Source organism: Lytechinus variegatus, chromosome 16 (genome assembly GCF_018143015.1).
Source record: "Lytechinus variegatus isolate NC3 chromosome 16, Lvar_3.0, whole genome shotgun sequence".
In the NCBI taxonomy this organism is placed as follows: Eukaryota; Metazoa; Echinodermata; class Echinoidea; order Temnopleuroida; family Toxopneustidae; genus Lytechinus; species Lytechinus variegatus.
The window spans coordinates 27,428,897-27,446,586 of NC_054755.1; the positions used below are offsets into that span (position 1 = coordinate 27,428,897).

Below are 17,690 nucleotides of genomic sequence, written 5' to 3' on the forward strand. Positions count from 1 at the left end.
TATTTCACATTCGATTTCGATGAAATTTTTAGGGTTAAGCTAATTGGATTTTTCTCTTTTTATTCAAATCAACCTTCTTTTTTTTATGGGGGGGTGGACTTGTCTTTTAAAAGCTTGCCGGGTACCTTAACTCAGATTTTTGCAAACCTCCACAAAATTTACGTAATCCCTTTAAAACAGAGGACTTCATGAATCCTGTTAAGGATCCTGAAAAGGGGAAAATAGTATAAAAAAAAATCTTTCATTTTTTTGTGAATGGTTCTTGTGTAGATACAATAGTTTTAGAATGACTATTGATTGAACAATTCATGCAATTCTTTCATTCACCTTTGGTCGAAATACACTGCTCTAGGCAAGAGTCGGTCTAATCTTTGAAAGAATTTCTATCAATAAAAACGTTTGCAATTTACCTCAAATTCTTGTGAAATGGAGCATGTAGCCATGAGGGGAAAGCCTTTTTTCAATATGATTTAAATTTTTTAGATTTTACAACTTCAGATGTTGGATTAAATCTCATTACTTGTCATAACATACATACATGTAGTTTATAGATCTATCTTGCATGAGTAGACAGCACTCACTCTTCAGCACGTGAATCAGTGATAAAATTTCAGAGGAATTTCTCACCGATCCGTGATCACTGGCTTGAAATCAATACTTTTAAGAATAATGCCAACTACATAAAAATTGATATTCATAATAATGTGTGCTGCCTTGATTTGGAAATAATATTGTCCACTTATCCTGAATTTAGGAAATTTTCTCTTATGTATTTGAATAAATCACATGCAGTGTAACAGTCGATGCAATATTCAATGGATTAATATCTCTTTAGAAAAAAAAGTTCCATCTTTACCACACTAACAAACGTTTACTTTGAACTTTGCAATTACGAGAATCCTCTTTTTCATTCCATTTGTAGGTACATTCTAGAACAATTTTCATTTTAAACTTTACAAGTAAAGGGAATTCCTTTTGTCATCTTTTGTTTTTCAGATCTGATGGTCGGATGTAGCCCCCTGAATGAATAAATAATTAGGATTAATTTCTTGTCAGATTAGAACCCGACACACAGCCACCATGGTCATCCTCGTAAAGGTATGAAAACTTAAAACAAAATGTTTTTTGTTGGGGGGAATTTTCTTGATTTTGTTTGTTTCTGAATGTTTATGTAAGTGAAATGATTTTCATTTGATTTCATGTTTTTAAATATTTTTTTGCTTTCATAATAATGTGTTAAGAGAAACTTGGGACAAATATTCAACTTATATTTTGACATAATATATATAACTTTTCTTGTACTGCTAGAAGTCTATATTTTTTTTTATTTCAGGATTAGCTTTATGAGAAAAGTATCAGCATTTTCATCAAAATTTTCATGAACTTTGTACTTTAATTTGGCTTTGAATATAACCAGATCTTTAAAACAATTTCAATAAATTTCAACTTCAACAATCACTTGTTAATATGATTCATGGCAAATGCATGTGTATACCGTCTGCTCCATATTATTAAAATCCCACGCAATTAATGCACACCCCACAAATGGAATATTTACGTGCTACATGGTTTTCCATGGAGGATTGGAACGTCTCATTGTAGAGCAAAGCCCTCCACACAGGCACACAATACAGATCTGTGACGTTGCTATAAAAGTGTGACTCTTTCGCCCATGGATGATTTCATATTGCATTTCTTTAATAAACGCTTTTTGTTATTCTTTCTCATTGAGCTCTTTCTCTTTACAAATCACGAGAGAGAGGCAAATGTAGTAGGAAGTGAAACATGTTTATTTTTCAAACTATTTGGGGGAAAATTCAAGTTTATGTTATAAAGAGAGGATCCAAAAGTTGTGTTTTTCTATAAAGTGTTCTTTTCTGTTGTTCCCAGCTATATTTTATTTACTTATGTGCAAAATTATATAAAAAGTGAAACAATTATTTTTTAACCATTTGGGGGAAAATTCAAGTTTATTTTATAATGAGAGGATCCAAAAAGTTGTAATTTTCTATATTAAAGTGTTTTTGTCTGTTCTGATCTATGTCCCAGCTATATTTTATGTACAAAATTGAATAAAAAGTTAGCATATTTATTTCTGAACTCTTTTGGGGAAAATGAATATTTTAAAGAAAAGGAATGTTAGGGAAAGTTGTATTTTTTAAAACAAAATTAGATACTTGGCTCTGTTGTAATTTTATGTAGTTAAATATCTATCTTTTATTCATGAAATGAAAAAAAAGTTATTATTTCTTTTATAAGTACTGCAAGCATTTTTTGTCATATTTTTGTAAGCATGAGTAGGTATTTTTCTAAAACAAAATTTAGACCTATTAATTGGTTTTCTAGTTAAATGCAAGCATCAATAGATATTAAATTATTGAAATTTAGTTCGTAAAGTGTTTTATTATTTTGGCGAAACATGGATCATGACTGTGCAGAAAAGTGAGCTGATGAGGTCATTATCCATATCACACCATGTTTTCTGAATGTGATCAAGTTTTCTTTGTGAATGGTTATCGTTGATCTGTCCATAACTTTTTTTGTGAGATGGAATATATATTTTTATAGAAAATAAAATAATTCAAATTTCATGCATAAGATTTAAGGGGACATGTCATCATTAGCTCATTGATTTCTGAAATTCATGGTGACATTTATCAAGGCATTCATCAAATCTTTTTACTACATAGTGTACACGTAAACTTATAAATGCGAGAACTTTATTATTTTTTATCAGATTTGATGAAATTTTTAGTGTTTTCTTGTTTAATTCTATTCATTCAACTCACAGTATTTTAGCCCAAAATTCATTCAAAAGCTTTCAGACCTTTTAATATGTTCTGCTTTCAAATGAGTCTTTTCCCTGATCCTTCATATGTGGCCTATATGACATGTACAGTATTGCTCGGAATAAAGTTGACACATTACCGCGCTGTACCGCGTAAGTCGACGGGAGATCGGGTACCGCGCGATTACCACCAGCAAATTCCCATCGGCGGGAGTCTCCTGCCAAGAGAAATTACGGCGGTAATTACCACGAGATTTTTTTAATAAAAATCTCGTGTATTACCGCGGTAATACCGCAGAAGGAGGGACGATCTTATGTTGATAATAAAATGTCACAATTTAGACAACTCACATGGTTCAAATTAGCCCTCCTGACTTGCCGCGATGTCTCTCTCGAAATTACAATACAGCAACTTATTGCCGTAAGATGCCGTCTCGATCTCCTCGAAACCCAAACAAAAATGTCATGGCTTGATGTTTAGCTTTGCGCCAGTGCACAATTTTAATGCACGCTCGTGTCATCGCCCTCAAATTGTCATCTTTCTGAACTTCTTTGAACGAAAGTCGGGTCGAGATGAGATCATGTACTTTCTGGGATAAGTTGTAAATAGTTACAAGAAAAAGGGAGCACCCAATAACGGAGGGACAGAGTCGAGCAAGAGGAGAGAGCGACAGATACGAGAGACGGGGAATGATCAAGAGAGAGGGAGAGAGCATTAGATAATGGATAGAGAGGGCGTGGGGGCGGGGTGGTTAGATTGAGCAAGAGACACCGAGGCTGGAAAAAACAGATTTCCTTTAATTTCTTACATTCCTTTATCGTCATTCTCTCACTTGTTCGCAACTATAATTATTTAATTTTAATATTTTCAGTGCATTATTGCCCAACAATCCTCCTGCCGTTATTATGATATAAGGAATGATAAACTACTTTGTTTCTCCCACCACTCGATCAAGTCACAAAAACACAGCACGTACAAGGCATATTAAATGATTGCACCACGAATTGATTACTCATGCTTAATTATAATCAGTGTTGTTTTTCCCTTGTTTCCTCATATTCTATTTTTATCGTTTTTTATGTTGATATATTTCCATTTGACCCATGTCTCATTAAATTTTTACTGAATCAATATCTCAGGTCACTTCTCCCTCGATCCCTATCATTTTTTCCTCCATTCTTTAATCCTTTTGACTTTTTTGGTGTAATATTGCAAAGCTCTATATTCAATATCCGACGTTCAAGCTGGTGTTAATGGATGAACAAAGATAAAATATTTTTAAGTGTCAATTTATTGTCACCGGATCGTCATAATATGCATATATCTTCTTAAAGTTTAATTAATCTTTCATTGTTTGAATGATAGTTTTCAGAATTGTTTTTATATTCTCTCCTCTCACTGATTCACGTCACCTCTGTCATTGTCTGCTGTCATCTCTCTTGCTCGCAGTGGCGTACCTCAGATTTTCCAGCAAGGGGGAGGGCAAATTCGTCCGCCAAAAAAAATTGACAAGCAACCCAAAAAAAGGTCTACAAGAACAAATGAAGGATTTCGTACCAGGAAAAATTTTGGCCAGCCAAAAAGTCTTCAACCACAAATAAAGGATTTCGTATCAGAAAAAAAATTTACAAGCAAAAAAAACAAAATTCAAGACCAAAGTAGCAGGCCATCTGTGTGTCGCTCGTCAGGGGGGGGGCACTCTCTCCCATCTGACCCCCCCCCCCCCGCCGTAGGTACGCCAATGCTTGCTTATACCATGGTCACATTTGTTCCACGGCGGCCGTACGGCGAGTCGAAAACAGCCGTTTTATCCATTTTGATTCAAACCACCAATATGTAGTTGGACAAAAAAATGTTAAAACGGCTGTTTTCGACTCGCCGTACGGCCGCCGTGGAACAAATGTGACCATGGCATAATGGCTCGTCAGGTGCTGGTTTGCACAGCAAACCAGCCTGAAAGGTCGAGCGAAGCTTCTGCAGCCTCCGTAGACATAGTCTGCTATGCAGACTCGTTGAATCAGCTGAGGTACACACACTGCTGATGTGGGTCTACATTTTAGACTAATGTTTGCTCGACTCACTTTTCCCTTACCTTATCGTTCCTTAGATACATGTATTTAATTTGATATATAGATATTAGTTTGATTCGTATAATCACAATATTTATCTACCGTCTGTTACCAAGTATTGTTATCTTTGTCTTTTTTTGACTTAGATTTTGACTATATTTTCATGTATTATATAATGATTTATAGTTTTTATGTTTTCCTTTGGTCATTGATGAAAAACAATTTTATGCTGATCTTTTGTACCTGAATGTTCTAATAAACAAATAAAGGTGTATATTTGTCAATAAGTAAATATTTGGTCTTAACTAAGACCCAACGGTGGATCATATTATCCTGAAGGCACAAAGATGAACCACTGAAGTCAGACAATGAATTAAATTGTCCTGATTAACATCATGACAATTAACTGTAAGTATGAATGTCTTCAGTTATGTTTTAGTGCCGGAATAAACATTTGCTTGTGCTTTGTGAAGGCTTGTTTGTGCTTATCCCTCACTCGGCGATATCTGCATTGCGACAACGACAGAGTAAGCCCGAGAGTAAGCATATATGGGTATACGATCAACGTTAGGCCTAATTTAGTAAAGTCTTTTGAAGAAGTGTACAAGGCTAGTACTAAGTAACTACATGTAGCTAGCTACAATCACTGTCAGTGTCACTACGTCAAACCACTAGTACGAGCAGGGATATAGCTGCTACTACTATACGGTACCGGTTACCGTACATTGTGAGCAGAGGCCGAGAAGACAGTGACAGTGCATATTCCGATTTTGTCTCTAAAATGGACGTCCATCATTAAAAAATACAATACCTGTATCATTTAACTGAAGAAAATGAGTTTAGGTTCAGTAACAATCACTGGGATAGCACAAAAGCACGAAATACTTTCTATTTGGTGATTTTGTTGTAACTTAGTTCGAGCAATCTGATTTTCTTTCGAGCTCGCTGGTATGGTACGGTATCTGCAAAAGCGCTAACGAGTACTCGCACGAGATGGGTTTTTCTCTTAATTATGGTATGATTTAGGAGTAGACTGAATAGATTATGCCTAATATCACTGAGAAATACGACAAAAAAAAAGTTCTAAGAGGCATAGCGAGAGCTTTTAATATAAAGGATGGGAACAATTACTAAGGAAAATGTTTCTGAAATTGAAAATCCCATTTGAAATCGAAACAAACTTCGAGATAAAAAAAGTGAATTTGAGCTGTAGAGGAACGGGGGGGGGGGGGGGGGTAGCACCCTCCCCCTCTCCATCGAGAACCATTAAAACATTTATTGTGGTAAAATAACGGACATACGTAAGTGACCTGACCCTTGGTTATATGCAGAATTTTTTTCGGGGGGGGGGAGATGCATAAAATAAAAAAAAATTGAAGTGAGAAAAGCGACCGAGCTTGTCATTGCGTGTTTCCGTTCTGTTAAGAATGTTCAGACTTTTCGTGGCATATATTACCTTCATTTGGGAGTGAAACATTTTTTTTTCAACTTGTAAGATTTTACTGAATAAGCATACCCCCCCCCCCCGTTGAAAAAGTTGGATCCACCCCTAAACTTCAATAGTGATGCTGTGATTAAAATGATTGACGGGGCGAATGAGGGAAAACCAAGCAATAAAACAATGGAAACGAGTCAGGAAGTGGCAGTATACATAAATTAAATAAAGAAATATATCCAATGAAGTGACATTAAATTTCGCAGTACGTTTTTCATGAATGTGTAAGAATGAAAAAAATAATTAAAATAAATCAATCAGCTAGAAATGTGGAAAGATAAACTTACCTTATTAATCTAATGCACAACATAGTTATAGTTTGAACATCGGGTATAGTCGAGGACGACCTGGCATCATCATGGGTGAGGGGTAGTTTGCAGGCACAGACCCTCATTGGAACAAGTGTGCCTCCACGCAAAGACTAGCACATACAAAACTTGCTGTTCCAATCCTGAGCGAGAGAGCCTTCAGTACACAAGGCATGAGTAGGCTGCACATTCAGACCCTTATTTCGAGTGAAGGGTTTGCCCAGCAGACTAGGTGAGGGGTGGGTTATTTCTATTTCTTCAATCATCAGTTCTTCTAATTTATCCATCATTTGATTTCATCAGTCAGTATCAACCTCTCTTGTAACCACACGTACACATACGCCTGCTATCTATATCTTAATTTCTCTTAATCTCTATTAAGACGCTCCCTTTATTTTATTCCTCAATATCAATAGTTCCTGTCCTCTTCTATCGCTCTTAATTTTTGTTGAATATCTTGTCTATCCCCTATTTTATTCACTATCAATTATGATACTTCCAAAAGAACGGCACGATACCAAATTGAAGACAAAAATAAAGAATAGAACATAACATTTTAATAAACGAACATGTTCCGAGGTGTCGCACCTCATCCTCAGCCTGAAAATTATTAACAGAGTCATTGCTATTTATACTGTTAGGATGTCAATTATAAATTTCAAGAATGTAGTTACACAGGATTATAAGGTGTGAATTCAATTGTTCAATGGAATGCAGTAAAAAAAAAGTCTATGGATTCATCAGATAGGGGTGGGTTAAATTAAATGGATAACATTATTTGGAAATTGCACACCTGTTGGTTTAGTTGAGGTTGTTTCCATTTTACGAAAAGCCCTTCTTTTCTTTTTAGTTGAAAATCTGTTTGAGCAGTATCGAGAATTTTGAAACAATGGGTATTTCATTCTAACTAGCATTGGGGTGACGATTGCAAGTGTCTCCAGACATGGTAGACAGTGACTGTGTGTAACTACATGTACATTCTTGAAATTTATACTTGACATCCTAACTGTATAAATACCAATGACTCTGTTAATAATTTTCAGGCTGAGGATGAGGTGCGACACCTCGAAACATGTATGTCCTATTCTTTATTTGTGTCTTCACTATCAATTGTTATTGTCTTTGTATTCGTCTACCGTTCTTGTTCAATCTCTTTCAAGCATATAGTCCTATACCCTTAAGTATTTTATTTATTCAGATCATTCTTTCCTCTCTGATCTCGCCTTTTCTTCTCTTTAACTTCAATCGTTTCCATCAGTCACACATATATAATATGACGGTACAAGACTCTTACATTGTTTTGTTTCTTCAGCATCAATAAGATCAGGAATGATGTCCTCGTACATGTATATTAATTCCTCTTGAAACGTGGTTAAATTGAACAACCCTAGCTGTATGTGAACTTAACTGGGGTCAATTAATTACACCGTCTCGCGCATTTTGTGGACAATGAATAGAGGTGTGAAGATTATAGAACAGCTAACAATGAGAAGGCTGTAAGTTACACAATGATCTTTTGTGTAACTGTTTGAATAGAACATGTATTAAGCCAATTAAGTCAATCCCGTTATTTTATTCCTCTATATCAATAGGTCCTGTCCTCTTCTATCGCTCTTAATTTTTGTTGAATATCTTGTCTATGTCTATCCCCTATTTTATTCACTATCAATTATGATACTTCCAAAAGAACGGCACAATACCAAATTGAAGACAAAAATAAAGAATAGAACATAACATTTTAATAAACGGAACATAGTCATTGCTATTTATACAGTTAGGATGTCAAGTATGTAGTTACACAGGATTACAAGGTGTGAATTCAATTGTTAAATGGAATGCAGTAAAAAAATACAAATTCTATGGATTCATCAGATAGGGGTGGGTTAAATTAAATGGATAACATTATTTGGAAATTGCACACCTGTTTGTTTAGTTGAGGTTGTTTCCATTTGATGAAAAGTCCTTCTTTTATTTTTAGTTGAAAATCTGTTTGAGCAGTATCGAGAATTTTGAAACAATGGGTATTGCATTCTAACTAGCATTGGGGTGACGATTGCAAGTGTCTCCAGACATGGTAGACAGTGACTGTGTGTAACTACATGTACATTCTTGAAATTTATACTTGACATCCTAACTGTATAAATACCAATGACTGTTAATAATTTTCAGGCTGAGGACGAGGTGCGACACCTCGAAACATGTATGTTCTATTCTTTATTTTTGTCTTCACTATCAATTGTTATTGTCTTTGTATTCGTCTACCGTTCTTGTTCAATCTCTTTCAAGCCTATAGGCTTGTACCTTTAAATTTAAGTATTTTATTTATTCAGATCATTCTTTCCTTTCTGATCTCGCCTTTTCTTCTGTTTAACTTCAATCGTTTCCATCAGACACACATATAAACCCCTCAAAAAAAGTTTTGCAACTCGTTTTGGGGGTGATATCTTTTTGGTTAATGAAGTATAAAACTGGTATCTTTGGAAAGCTGAATTATTCTTCTTTACAATGACATGCCATTTGCTGTGATTATGTAATCATGGAATATGCAGTCACCCTGAACATCGAGAAAAGTCAGAAGTGAAATGTTGCAAAATGCATTGATTTCCAACAAGAGTCTCAATTTCTATAGAATTTCCACCATGCAGGTGACAGTGAATGCACTCGGTCCATCCTCGAAACAATTGGAAATTCGCTATTGCAAACGACGCATTTTGCAACATTTCATGTCTAACATTGCTGCGTATTATCATGTCTGTGTATTTCATGATAACACTAGCATGACAAATGACACATGATTGTAAAGAAGAATAATCATGCTTTCTAAAGATATCACTTTTACACATGATGATGGCACATTAAGAAATTTATTAGCACTAAAACTTGCAGTATGAGTTGCAGAACTCAAACATGACATGGCAACGAATTTTGCAACATTTCATTTTTTACATTGCTGCATATTAATATCATGTCTGTGTATTTCATGATAACTCTGGCATTACAAATGACACATGATCGTAAAGAGGAATAATCATACTTTCCAATGATACCACTTTTACATATGATGGCACACTAAGAAATTTATTAGCACTCAAACTTGAGCTGCGGAACTTTTTTGAGGGGTTTATAATATGACGGTACAAGACTCTTGCATTGTTTTATTTCTTCAGTATCAATCTTCTTCTCTTCTCTTCGAACGTGTACATTATTTATATAGACAGATAGATAAGATCAGGAATGTCCTCGTACATGTATATTAATTACTCTTGAAACGTGGTTGAATTGAACAACCCTAGCTGTATGTGAACTTAACTGGGGTCAATTAATTACACCGTCTCGCGCTTTTTGTGGACAATGAATAGAGGTGTGAAGATTATAGAACAGCAAACAATGAGAAGGCTGTAAGTTACACATCTGATCTTTTGTGTAACTGTTTGAAAAGAACGTGTATTAAGACAGTCCATGAATACCCACCCCCAAATTGTCCAATATAGTTGGCATTTTGGGGCCCGGAGTGTTGATGAGGGTGACGATGATGGTCATGAGGATGATATTGAAAATCTATCATATTTTGGATAAAAATCACCTGTTGTCGATAAAAAGAGAAACAATTGCAATAATTCCTGGTTGTCTGTTCTATATAGACGAACAATACACAGGGCAACATTAAAATGAATATACATAAACATATTAGCAAGAGATAATTGATATGCACATGGATTAAAACGAGTCAATTCATAAAAAGATACCATTGCAACATTTTATTAATATTACTGAAATACATTTATAGGGAATTATGTTTTAAATGTTTTTTTACGTTACTGCTATAACGTAAGTGAAATGTTTTATAGTAATGAGAAAACCATTTTTATATGATTTTAACATTTCCCATAAACATTTTTATGATATTTTGTCAATGTTTTGTGCCACGGAAAATGGAGTATATTGGTAAAGCAAGAAAACTGGAAGGTAGTGACTTAATTGACCTCAAAAGGAATAGAATTCCCGGATCATATACACACCAATAATATAAGCCTCGGGTAAGTTGAACTGGAGTTATCATGTTGAGAAGGAAAAGTTAACGAATGGACGGACAGACGGACACCGAGTGTGTCCTTCATACGGGCGGGCGTAAAAAGACGATATAGCCTACAGGGGCAGGCTGTTGCTGGAATGATGAACGGGGAGAAAGGGAACAGAGTAACACTAACAGGCATATAAAATATTTAAGGAAGATGCAAGGGGGGGGGACTGAATAAGATTTTTCAGAAAGTGCTGATGCTAGGCATTTAAAGCAGGGCCACTTGCGGGTTTTCTTTTTCCGGGAAGGGGGGTTCAAGATGGCCGATCGAAGAGAAAAGAGGGAGAAGTAGGAGGAAGAAGCCCGGTGGGGTCACTGAGCCACAGAGGGGGACACGTATGACCGTTACCACAAATGCAAGTGACCCCCTATTGCAGTCAATTTCAAGGACATTTTGTGAAATTTACCCCCTATTTTCACGCAAAACAAGGACAAAATTGCGGTAAAATGGTACCTTGAAACACCCCTAATTATAAGATTGTAAGGACACTTGCCCATTTCGCAAATTTACCCCTATTTACCGTATTTCAAGGACAGGGCATTTACACCCTTTCCTCAGAGGAAATTGCAACACAGGTGTCAGAGTGCTCAGTCCTTAAAGATGACCAAGAGCCATGTCATACTGATACAATAATCCAAAAGAACTTTATTTATTTTCTTGAAAAATAAGAAAAGTAGAATTCTTTGTAAAAATAGATGTAGAGTTGTCCATATAAAGATACAGAGGATGATGCGCGTACCCTCTGCGGCTGGTGACTCGGCGACAGATTTTACTTCCCGTAATCGTTCTCCCCTTTTTCCTGACCCCTATTTCCATCAGATCGAGGACGGTGAGCACCCCTATTTTCACTACTTCGAGGAATGTTCTGTCCGCGGACGTTCTGTGAAATAGACCCCTTTTCCCGCGATTTTGGTAACGGTCATGCGGTCCCCAAGTCATATAAGGAATGAAGGATAAAGAAGATAAGGATACAAGAGAAGCAACGGATGATATGTTGAATGAACGAATGAAGGTGATAAAGGTAAAGAAAGAAGAAGAACAGGAAGAAAACAAAGTGAAAGACATAAGAATTGAATGAGAATAAATAATATACGAATGATGATATTGAAAAGTAATCTTTTTGGGGTATAAAATCATGTGTTATCGATAGCGATAAAATGAAATATGATGGGAAGTGAATCATCTTTGAATAAAAGACGTAACCGATAAACGTACAGAATTTTACAGAAAATGATGGAAATCAAATTTACTAGTTCTTCGAATAAACAACTAATTAAAACACAGAACTGATGAACAGGAAAATGGAAAGCAAATATACTCGTCCTCTGAACGTCGGAATGATGGAAAGTGAATCTACTTGTTCTTGGAATGAACGATGTAACAGATAAAATAAAAATACAGAATCGTTGAATAGAAAAATGAGGGAAAGCGTTTTTTTTTTCTTTAAATAAAAGACGTAACTGATGAAACAATGAAAAGAATTGATGGAACTAAAAAATGATATGAAGGTAATCAACTCGTTCTTGCAGTGAACGATGCAATTAAACTATACAGAATTGAACAGAAAAATGATTGAAAGCGAATGTTCTTTGAATAAAAGACGCAAGTGATTGAATGAAAAAAAAAACACAGAATAAATGAACAGAAAATGATTGAAATCGAATCTTCTTTGAATAAAAGTCGTCAGTAATGGAAAAACACAAAAATATTGATGAACAGAAAATGATAGTTAGCAAATCTAGTAATCTCTGTTCCATTCTGAGTAGATCTCGTATCTCATAGGTTGTTTTGTTTATTTAAATGTATGATTATTCTGACTTAATTCTAAATCTCTATTTCATAACTTCATAATAAAACTCAAATCTGAATTAAACTCGTCCTTTGAATTGACTTCGTAACGATTACATGAAAAAAAGTAATCAATGAACAGAAAAATAATGGTAATCTAATCGTCCTTTAAATGAACGACGTAACAGAAAAATACAAATACAGAATTCATGAACAGAAAAATGATGGAAAGCGAATCTACTTTGAATAAAAACGTAAGTGATGAAATTAAAAACAAAAAAACACAGAATTGATAAACAGAATATGATGGTTAGCAAATCTACTCGTCCTTTAAATAAACGACGTATTACTGATTAAAAATAAAAAAAAACAATGAACAGAAAACGATGAGCATAGGCGGCGGGGGGGGGGGGGACAGATCCCCCTAAATTTGAGGTGGGAGGATGGTTCCCCTCTAAAATTTTAGTTGATAACCTTTTTTTTTCTTGTCAAATTTTTTAACTGTGTCCACAAGATTTCAGGTGGACCCCTCCTATTTTTGTTGGCTTCCGCCGCCTATGATGGGAAGCGAATCTTCTTCTTTGAATGATGAATAGAAAAATGATGAAAATATTCGTTCTTTGAATGAAATACGTACCTGATTAAAATTACAGAATTGAAGAACAGGAGATAAAAATAAAAGACATAAATTATTATCTACTCCTTTTAAACGGAAGACGTCATTGATAACATATACACTGAAAAATAAACCTTTAGCTAGCTTCATAAATAAACAGTGGAAAGGGAATCTACTCGTCCTTTAAGCCAAAGATGTCACAATAACTGGGTCACTCGGTCAGGAACTGGGCACATGGATTTTTAGCGGGAATTTTTCTGATGCGCGCGCTCGAGGCAGTTTTTCAACCTACTGTCTATCGGGTTGATATTTTGAAGTGCAAATGACTGGATGGTAGATTAAAAGAGAATTGAACAAAGTGGGTTTAGCCATAATGTTGTTAGCCCATCTGATAAATGGACCAAGTGACAATAGAACATCCGTCAGTAAACTGACGGGATCGCATCGGGATCGCTTGAGATTGCGTCTTGTTTTTACCAAAAAGTGTCTAGTGTTGAGGCGAAAAGTACATGGACAAATGGTGATCAGATCTGACTAAAATCTCGTGTTTGACGTGATAATTGGGCCTCTCTTCAGCCAGCGGCCTGCGGGAATTACCGCGGGAATTTCACACGTGAAATTGGCTGGCGGTAATTTTTTGGTTCACGCCTGTCTCGCGGTAGGTGCGTGACCCCTCGGGAGGGTGTCAACTTTATTCCGAGCAATACTGTACATATACTCTCTCCCCCAAATGTCAATTTGCTATATCTGAAGTGAAATGAAAATACAGGAAAGGGCTATCAATATTTACCAATGAAGGGGTTCGTGTACATGTACACATGCAGCTTCATGTCAGTCAATAGTGTTGTGCAAGATCATTGGAGATCTGGGTGTGGGGGAGGGGGTTAACATTTTTGGTCTCTCCAAAAGTTAAAACAATTAGAGTGTACTGTAAAACTACTACACTATTAAAACAATTGCCCCTTCACATTAATGTACTTAAAAATTTTCATTAGAATTTGTAATACTATTAGTTTGGGCACTCAAAATTAGGACTGTTTTGACCAAGGAACTTATACTGTAAGTGGGAAGGGAGTCAATGAATTTTATATGCGAGTTAGTTACAGCTTGAAAGCTTTACTGTAAGGGGTTCCCATAGATGTTTATGCCAGCAAAGCGAGGCAGAATGCTATTGGGTGTGTGTCCTCCTACACAATGAAGAAGGCCAATATGTACCTGAGCACCGCCTGCTGGCACACGCCCTCTATTTAAACTTCTCGAGTACTATGTACAATGTCAAATAAATGTTAAATATACGTGATGAAGTCTGTTTAGTCAAATTTTTAAATATACAGACAGAAATTTGTAATTTGCTTTAAGATACATGTACTTCCTGATGGAGACACATGTGTAAAATACTGCAAAATGTAAGATTCCAGTTGTATATCCTAAACCAATTAAAATGGACTGATAAACTATTGTAAAACATACTGTATGGGATCAGTTGCAATTATCCTGAAACTTTCAATTTCATGATAAGGTCACATATTATACTTTTTACTCAGGAAAAAAAAGACAAAGCCATTTTAGATTTATAATTTTTCTTGTATATTCCTTTCCCCCTTGAATGGATTTATGCTAGTTAGGACCGAGTTCATGTAAAAATTCCATCTCTTGTCCAAATTGGGTTGTTTTCCAATACATGGGTCCATCTTGTGTGTAATTTATATCCCAGATTTCAATCCAAAAGTGCCCAAAACGAGTGAAAACTGATATTGGACGTACACAAAAATTGATTTTTTTTTCTTGATAACTTACTGAAAATAAATCATCATGGACTTGAGTTGTTACACATACATGTATTCTATTTACTCATTTGTTTGAATATAGTTTAACTATATGTTACAAAATGTTCATTGAAGGAGAAAACCAAAATAAACATGATTATTTCCATTTATTGGTTCCGTGAGAATGAAATGATCTACGCTTGCATTAATTGTCTGCACACAGACAGAATGAAAGGAGGAAGTTAAACCCTACAGGCCTTAAAGGGATACTCTCGGCAGAAATTGATTTAGTTTGAACAGATAAAGAAAAGGCAGACAACCAAAACTCTGAAAGTTTGATCAAGATCTGACCAGGAATATAAACATGATTATCACATTTTAAGTAATTGCATTATTTCAGTGTCTTAATGAATGTTCAATGAGCAAACTGATGATGTTACATCCCCATAATTGTTCTTTAGTATTTTGTTTGATGAAATTTATGTTTTTGCCATCTTTTTTTCGTCCATGAAATAAAAAAGTGAATAGTAATGCTGCATTTGATTATCAATTTCTGCAACTTTACTTCATGTATACTACACACATGTATGGGAATATGATTATGAAATAAATATGGTTTGTCATATAATAACATAAGAAAAAGGAGAGTGGGCCCGTGACTTGAGCCCACTTAATGAATATCATGACAATGAGCATAAATGTTTTCACAAAATATTGCTTAACTTTGAAATTATAACTTTGTCATCTGTTATCAGATTTTGATGAATTTTCAGCGTTTTGCTTGGTAAATTTTACTCTAGTTATTTATGTAATTATTTTCAGCACCCTATTTATTACCCCTTTAAGGTTAAGTGAAGGTTTGATAACCCGGGAGGTTTGCCTTTGGGTGGATATCATGTGTGTCCAAAATCTATTTCATATCGTCATCATCACCACCACCACCACAGTCATGACCATCAACATCACCAACATCATCATCACTACTTTCATTGTTCATATTGATATTATTGTTAATTATTATCATTGTTGTTATGATTATTGGTATTATTGGTATTTTTGTCATTATTAGTAGCAGTAGTATTATTTTTATTACTATTGATATTATGTCTTTTATAGGGAGACTTTGTGTGGCTTGAGGACCCCAGGAAAGATGGCCTGAAGGTTCCGATCGGAGCAGAGGTTAAAATTGCGGATTCTGGTCAACTTCAACTGACCGACGATGAAGGCAAAGTAAGTTTAATATCTGACCAAATGTGAAATTTAGATTTAAATCATTCACAAGCGCACGTTTGAGGCTTGCATTTCATTTTTTTAGTTGTTTAAAGTTAAACATCTCTCTCAGGAAGGGGACCAAGGCCAGAAGAATATTTTTCTTATTTTTATATTAGGCCTACTGCAGATATTTTGCAAAGTATTAAAGTAGATTCTGTGTTTGCCCAGTTAGAAGATTAAAGTTATTTAAAAACTAAGGGTTTGCAGAGATAAATAAAAGTCTGGAAATTTTAAGTGATAAATATTGTGCTTATACATGTAGTTATATATTACAAATTCAAAACTGACATGTACGTACAACACAGTGCCAAATGTCATTTCAGTATTTAGCATAGATTGAAACTATATGGTACGGATTTGATGTGTAATTAACAAATGCTTGTATTGTGTATTTATTGTGTTGTGAAATAATTAATAATTGTGATGAGATATATTTATACACGGTTTTTCAAATTATTTAAAGTTGGTATTTGCAGCAATTATTTCATGAGAAAGTCTTTTAAATCAAGTTTAATCGTCAAAAAATTATCAGTACATCTAGATCTGGTACATTAAAATGAACTTATCGTTCTGAAATCATAAATGTTATCTGAAAACCAACAATTCTGATGATTATTGCTTGGAAAAATACTTGACATTTGATGGAATTCCATGCTCAGTTTGCTCATTTCTCAGCAATTGCGCATTTTCTCCCACAGCTATTTGGAACATATTTGTTATTTATACATACAATCACTTATTTCATTGGATTCTGTTCAAACTCATTCTGAGATTGTTAGTTACCACAACTTGTGTTTATCTTTAATCGTAAAAACCAATTTATAGTCATTTCCAGTAACCAAAGCAATAAAAAACATCAGTAATGCACACTCCGTCAATTTTATGTATTAGATCATAGCTATGGCTATGTACAATGGGTTACAAAATTATATAATTTTCCAGTTGAGAACTGTGTTGATTGTCTTTGTACTTTAATTGTGTCTTGGCCATTTAGTTTGCCAACTCTCAAGGCAGCTCTATTCACGAAATGAATAGAAAACCTTTGAGGCATTGAATTGAATTCATACATAGTTCAGACTGCATTGATTGCACACAAACACATTCCACAATCCAGCTGTGATGAAATATGAAAATCTGCGAACATTGGTAATTGATATAAGCAGTGAAGAGAAAGATGCAGGGAAATATATTATTTCTGGTTCTAGTTTTGGGGGCTCACAAGCCTAATTTTGCTACATGTACATAGTATGACATTTTACATTGAATGCCATGGGTATTTCAGGAGCTTTTATTCATTTTTAGGGGCTCTGCTGGGCGGTTCAGGAGCAAATTTGCATCAATCACTGTGTGGCCAACCATATGCTTGAATATGTGTATTGTGTGGAAGGGATTGGGGGGGGTGCCGGTATGTTTTTGTGGATAGGTATAGTGGCACTGGTACATTGTACATAAAACTTCATGACCAAGAAAAAAGGAGAAATAGAAGGGAAAGGAAAGAAAAAAGGGAT

At 35.0% G+C, this 17,690-nt stretch overlaps 1 protein-coding gene across 2 annotated transcripts in view; it reads left to right on the plus strand.

Moving 5' to 3' along the window:
- Positions 1-17,690, plus strand: part of LOC121429434 (myosin-VIIa-like) — an 80,551-nt gene that overhangs the window by 14,432 nt on the left and 48,429 nt on the right. For both annotated transcript variants that reach the window (XM_041626427.1, XM_041626426.1), the window contains exons 2-3: positions 997-1,098; positions 16,027-16,140. In XM_041626427.1, the coding sequence (XP_041482361.1) occupies positions 1,081-1,098; positions 16,027-16,140 (132 nt within the window). In that variant the 5' untranslated portion in view covers positions 997-1,080. The remainder of the gene's footprint in view (positions 1-996; positions 1,099-16,026; positions 16,141-17,690) is intronic.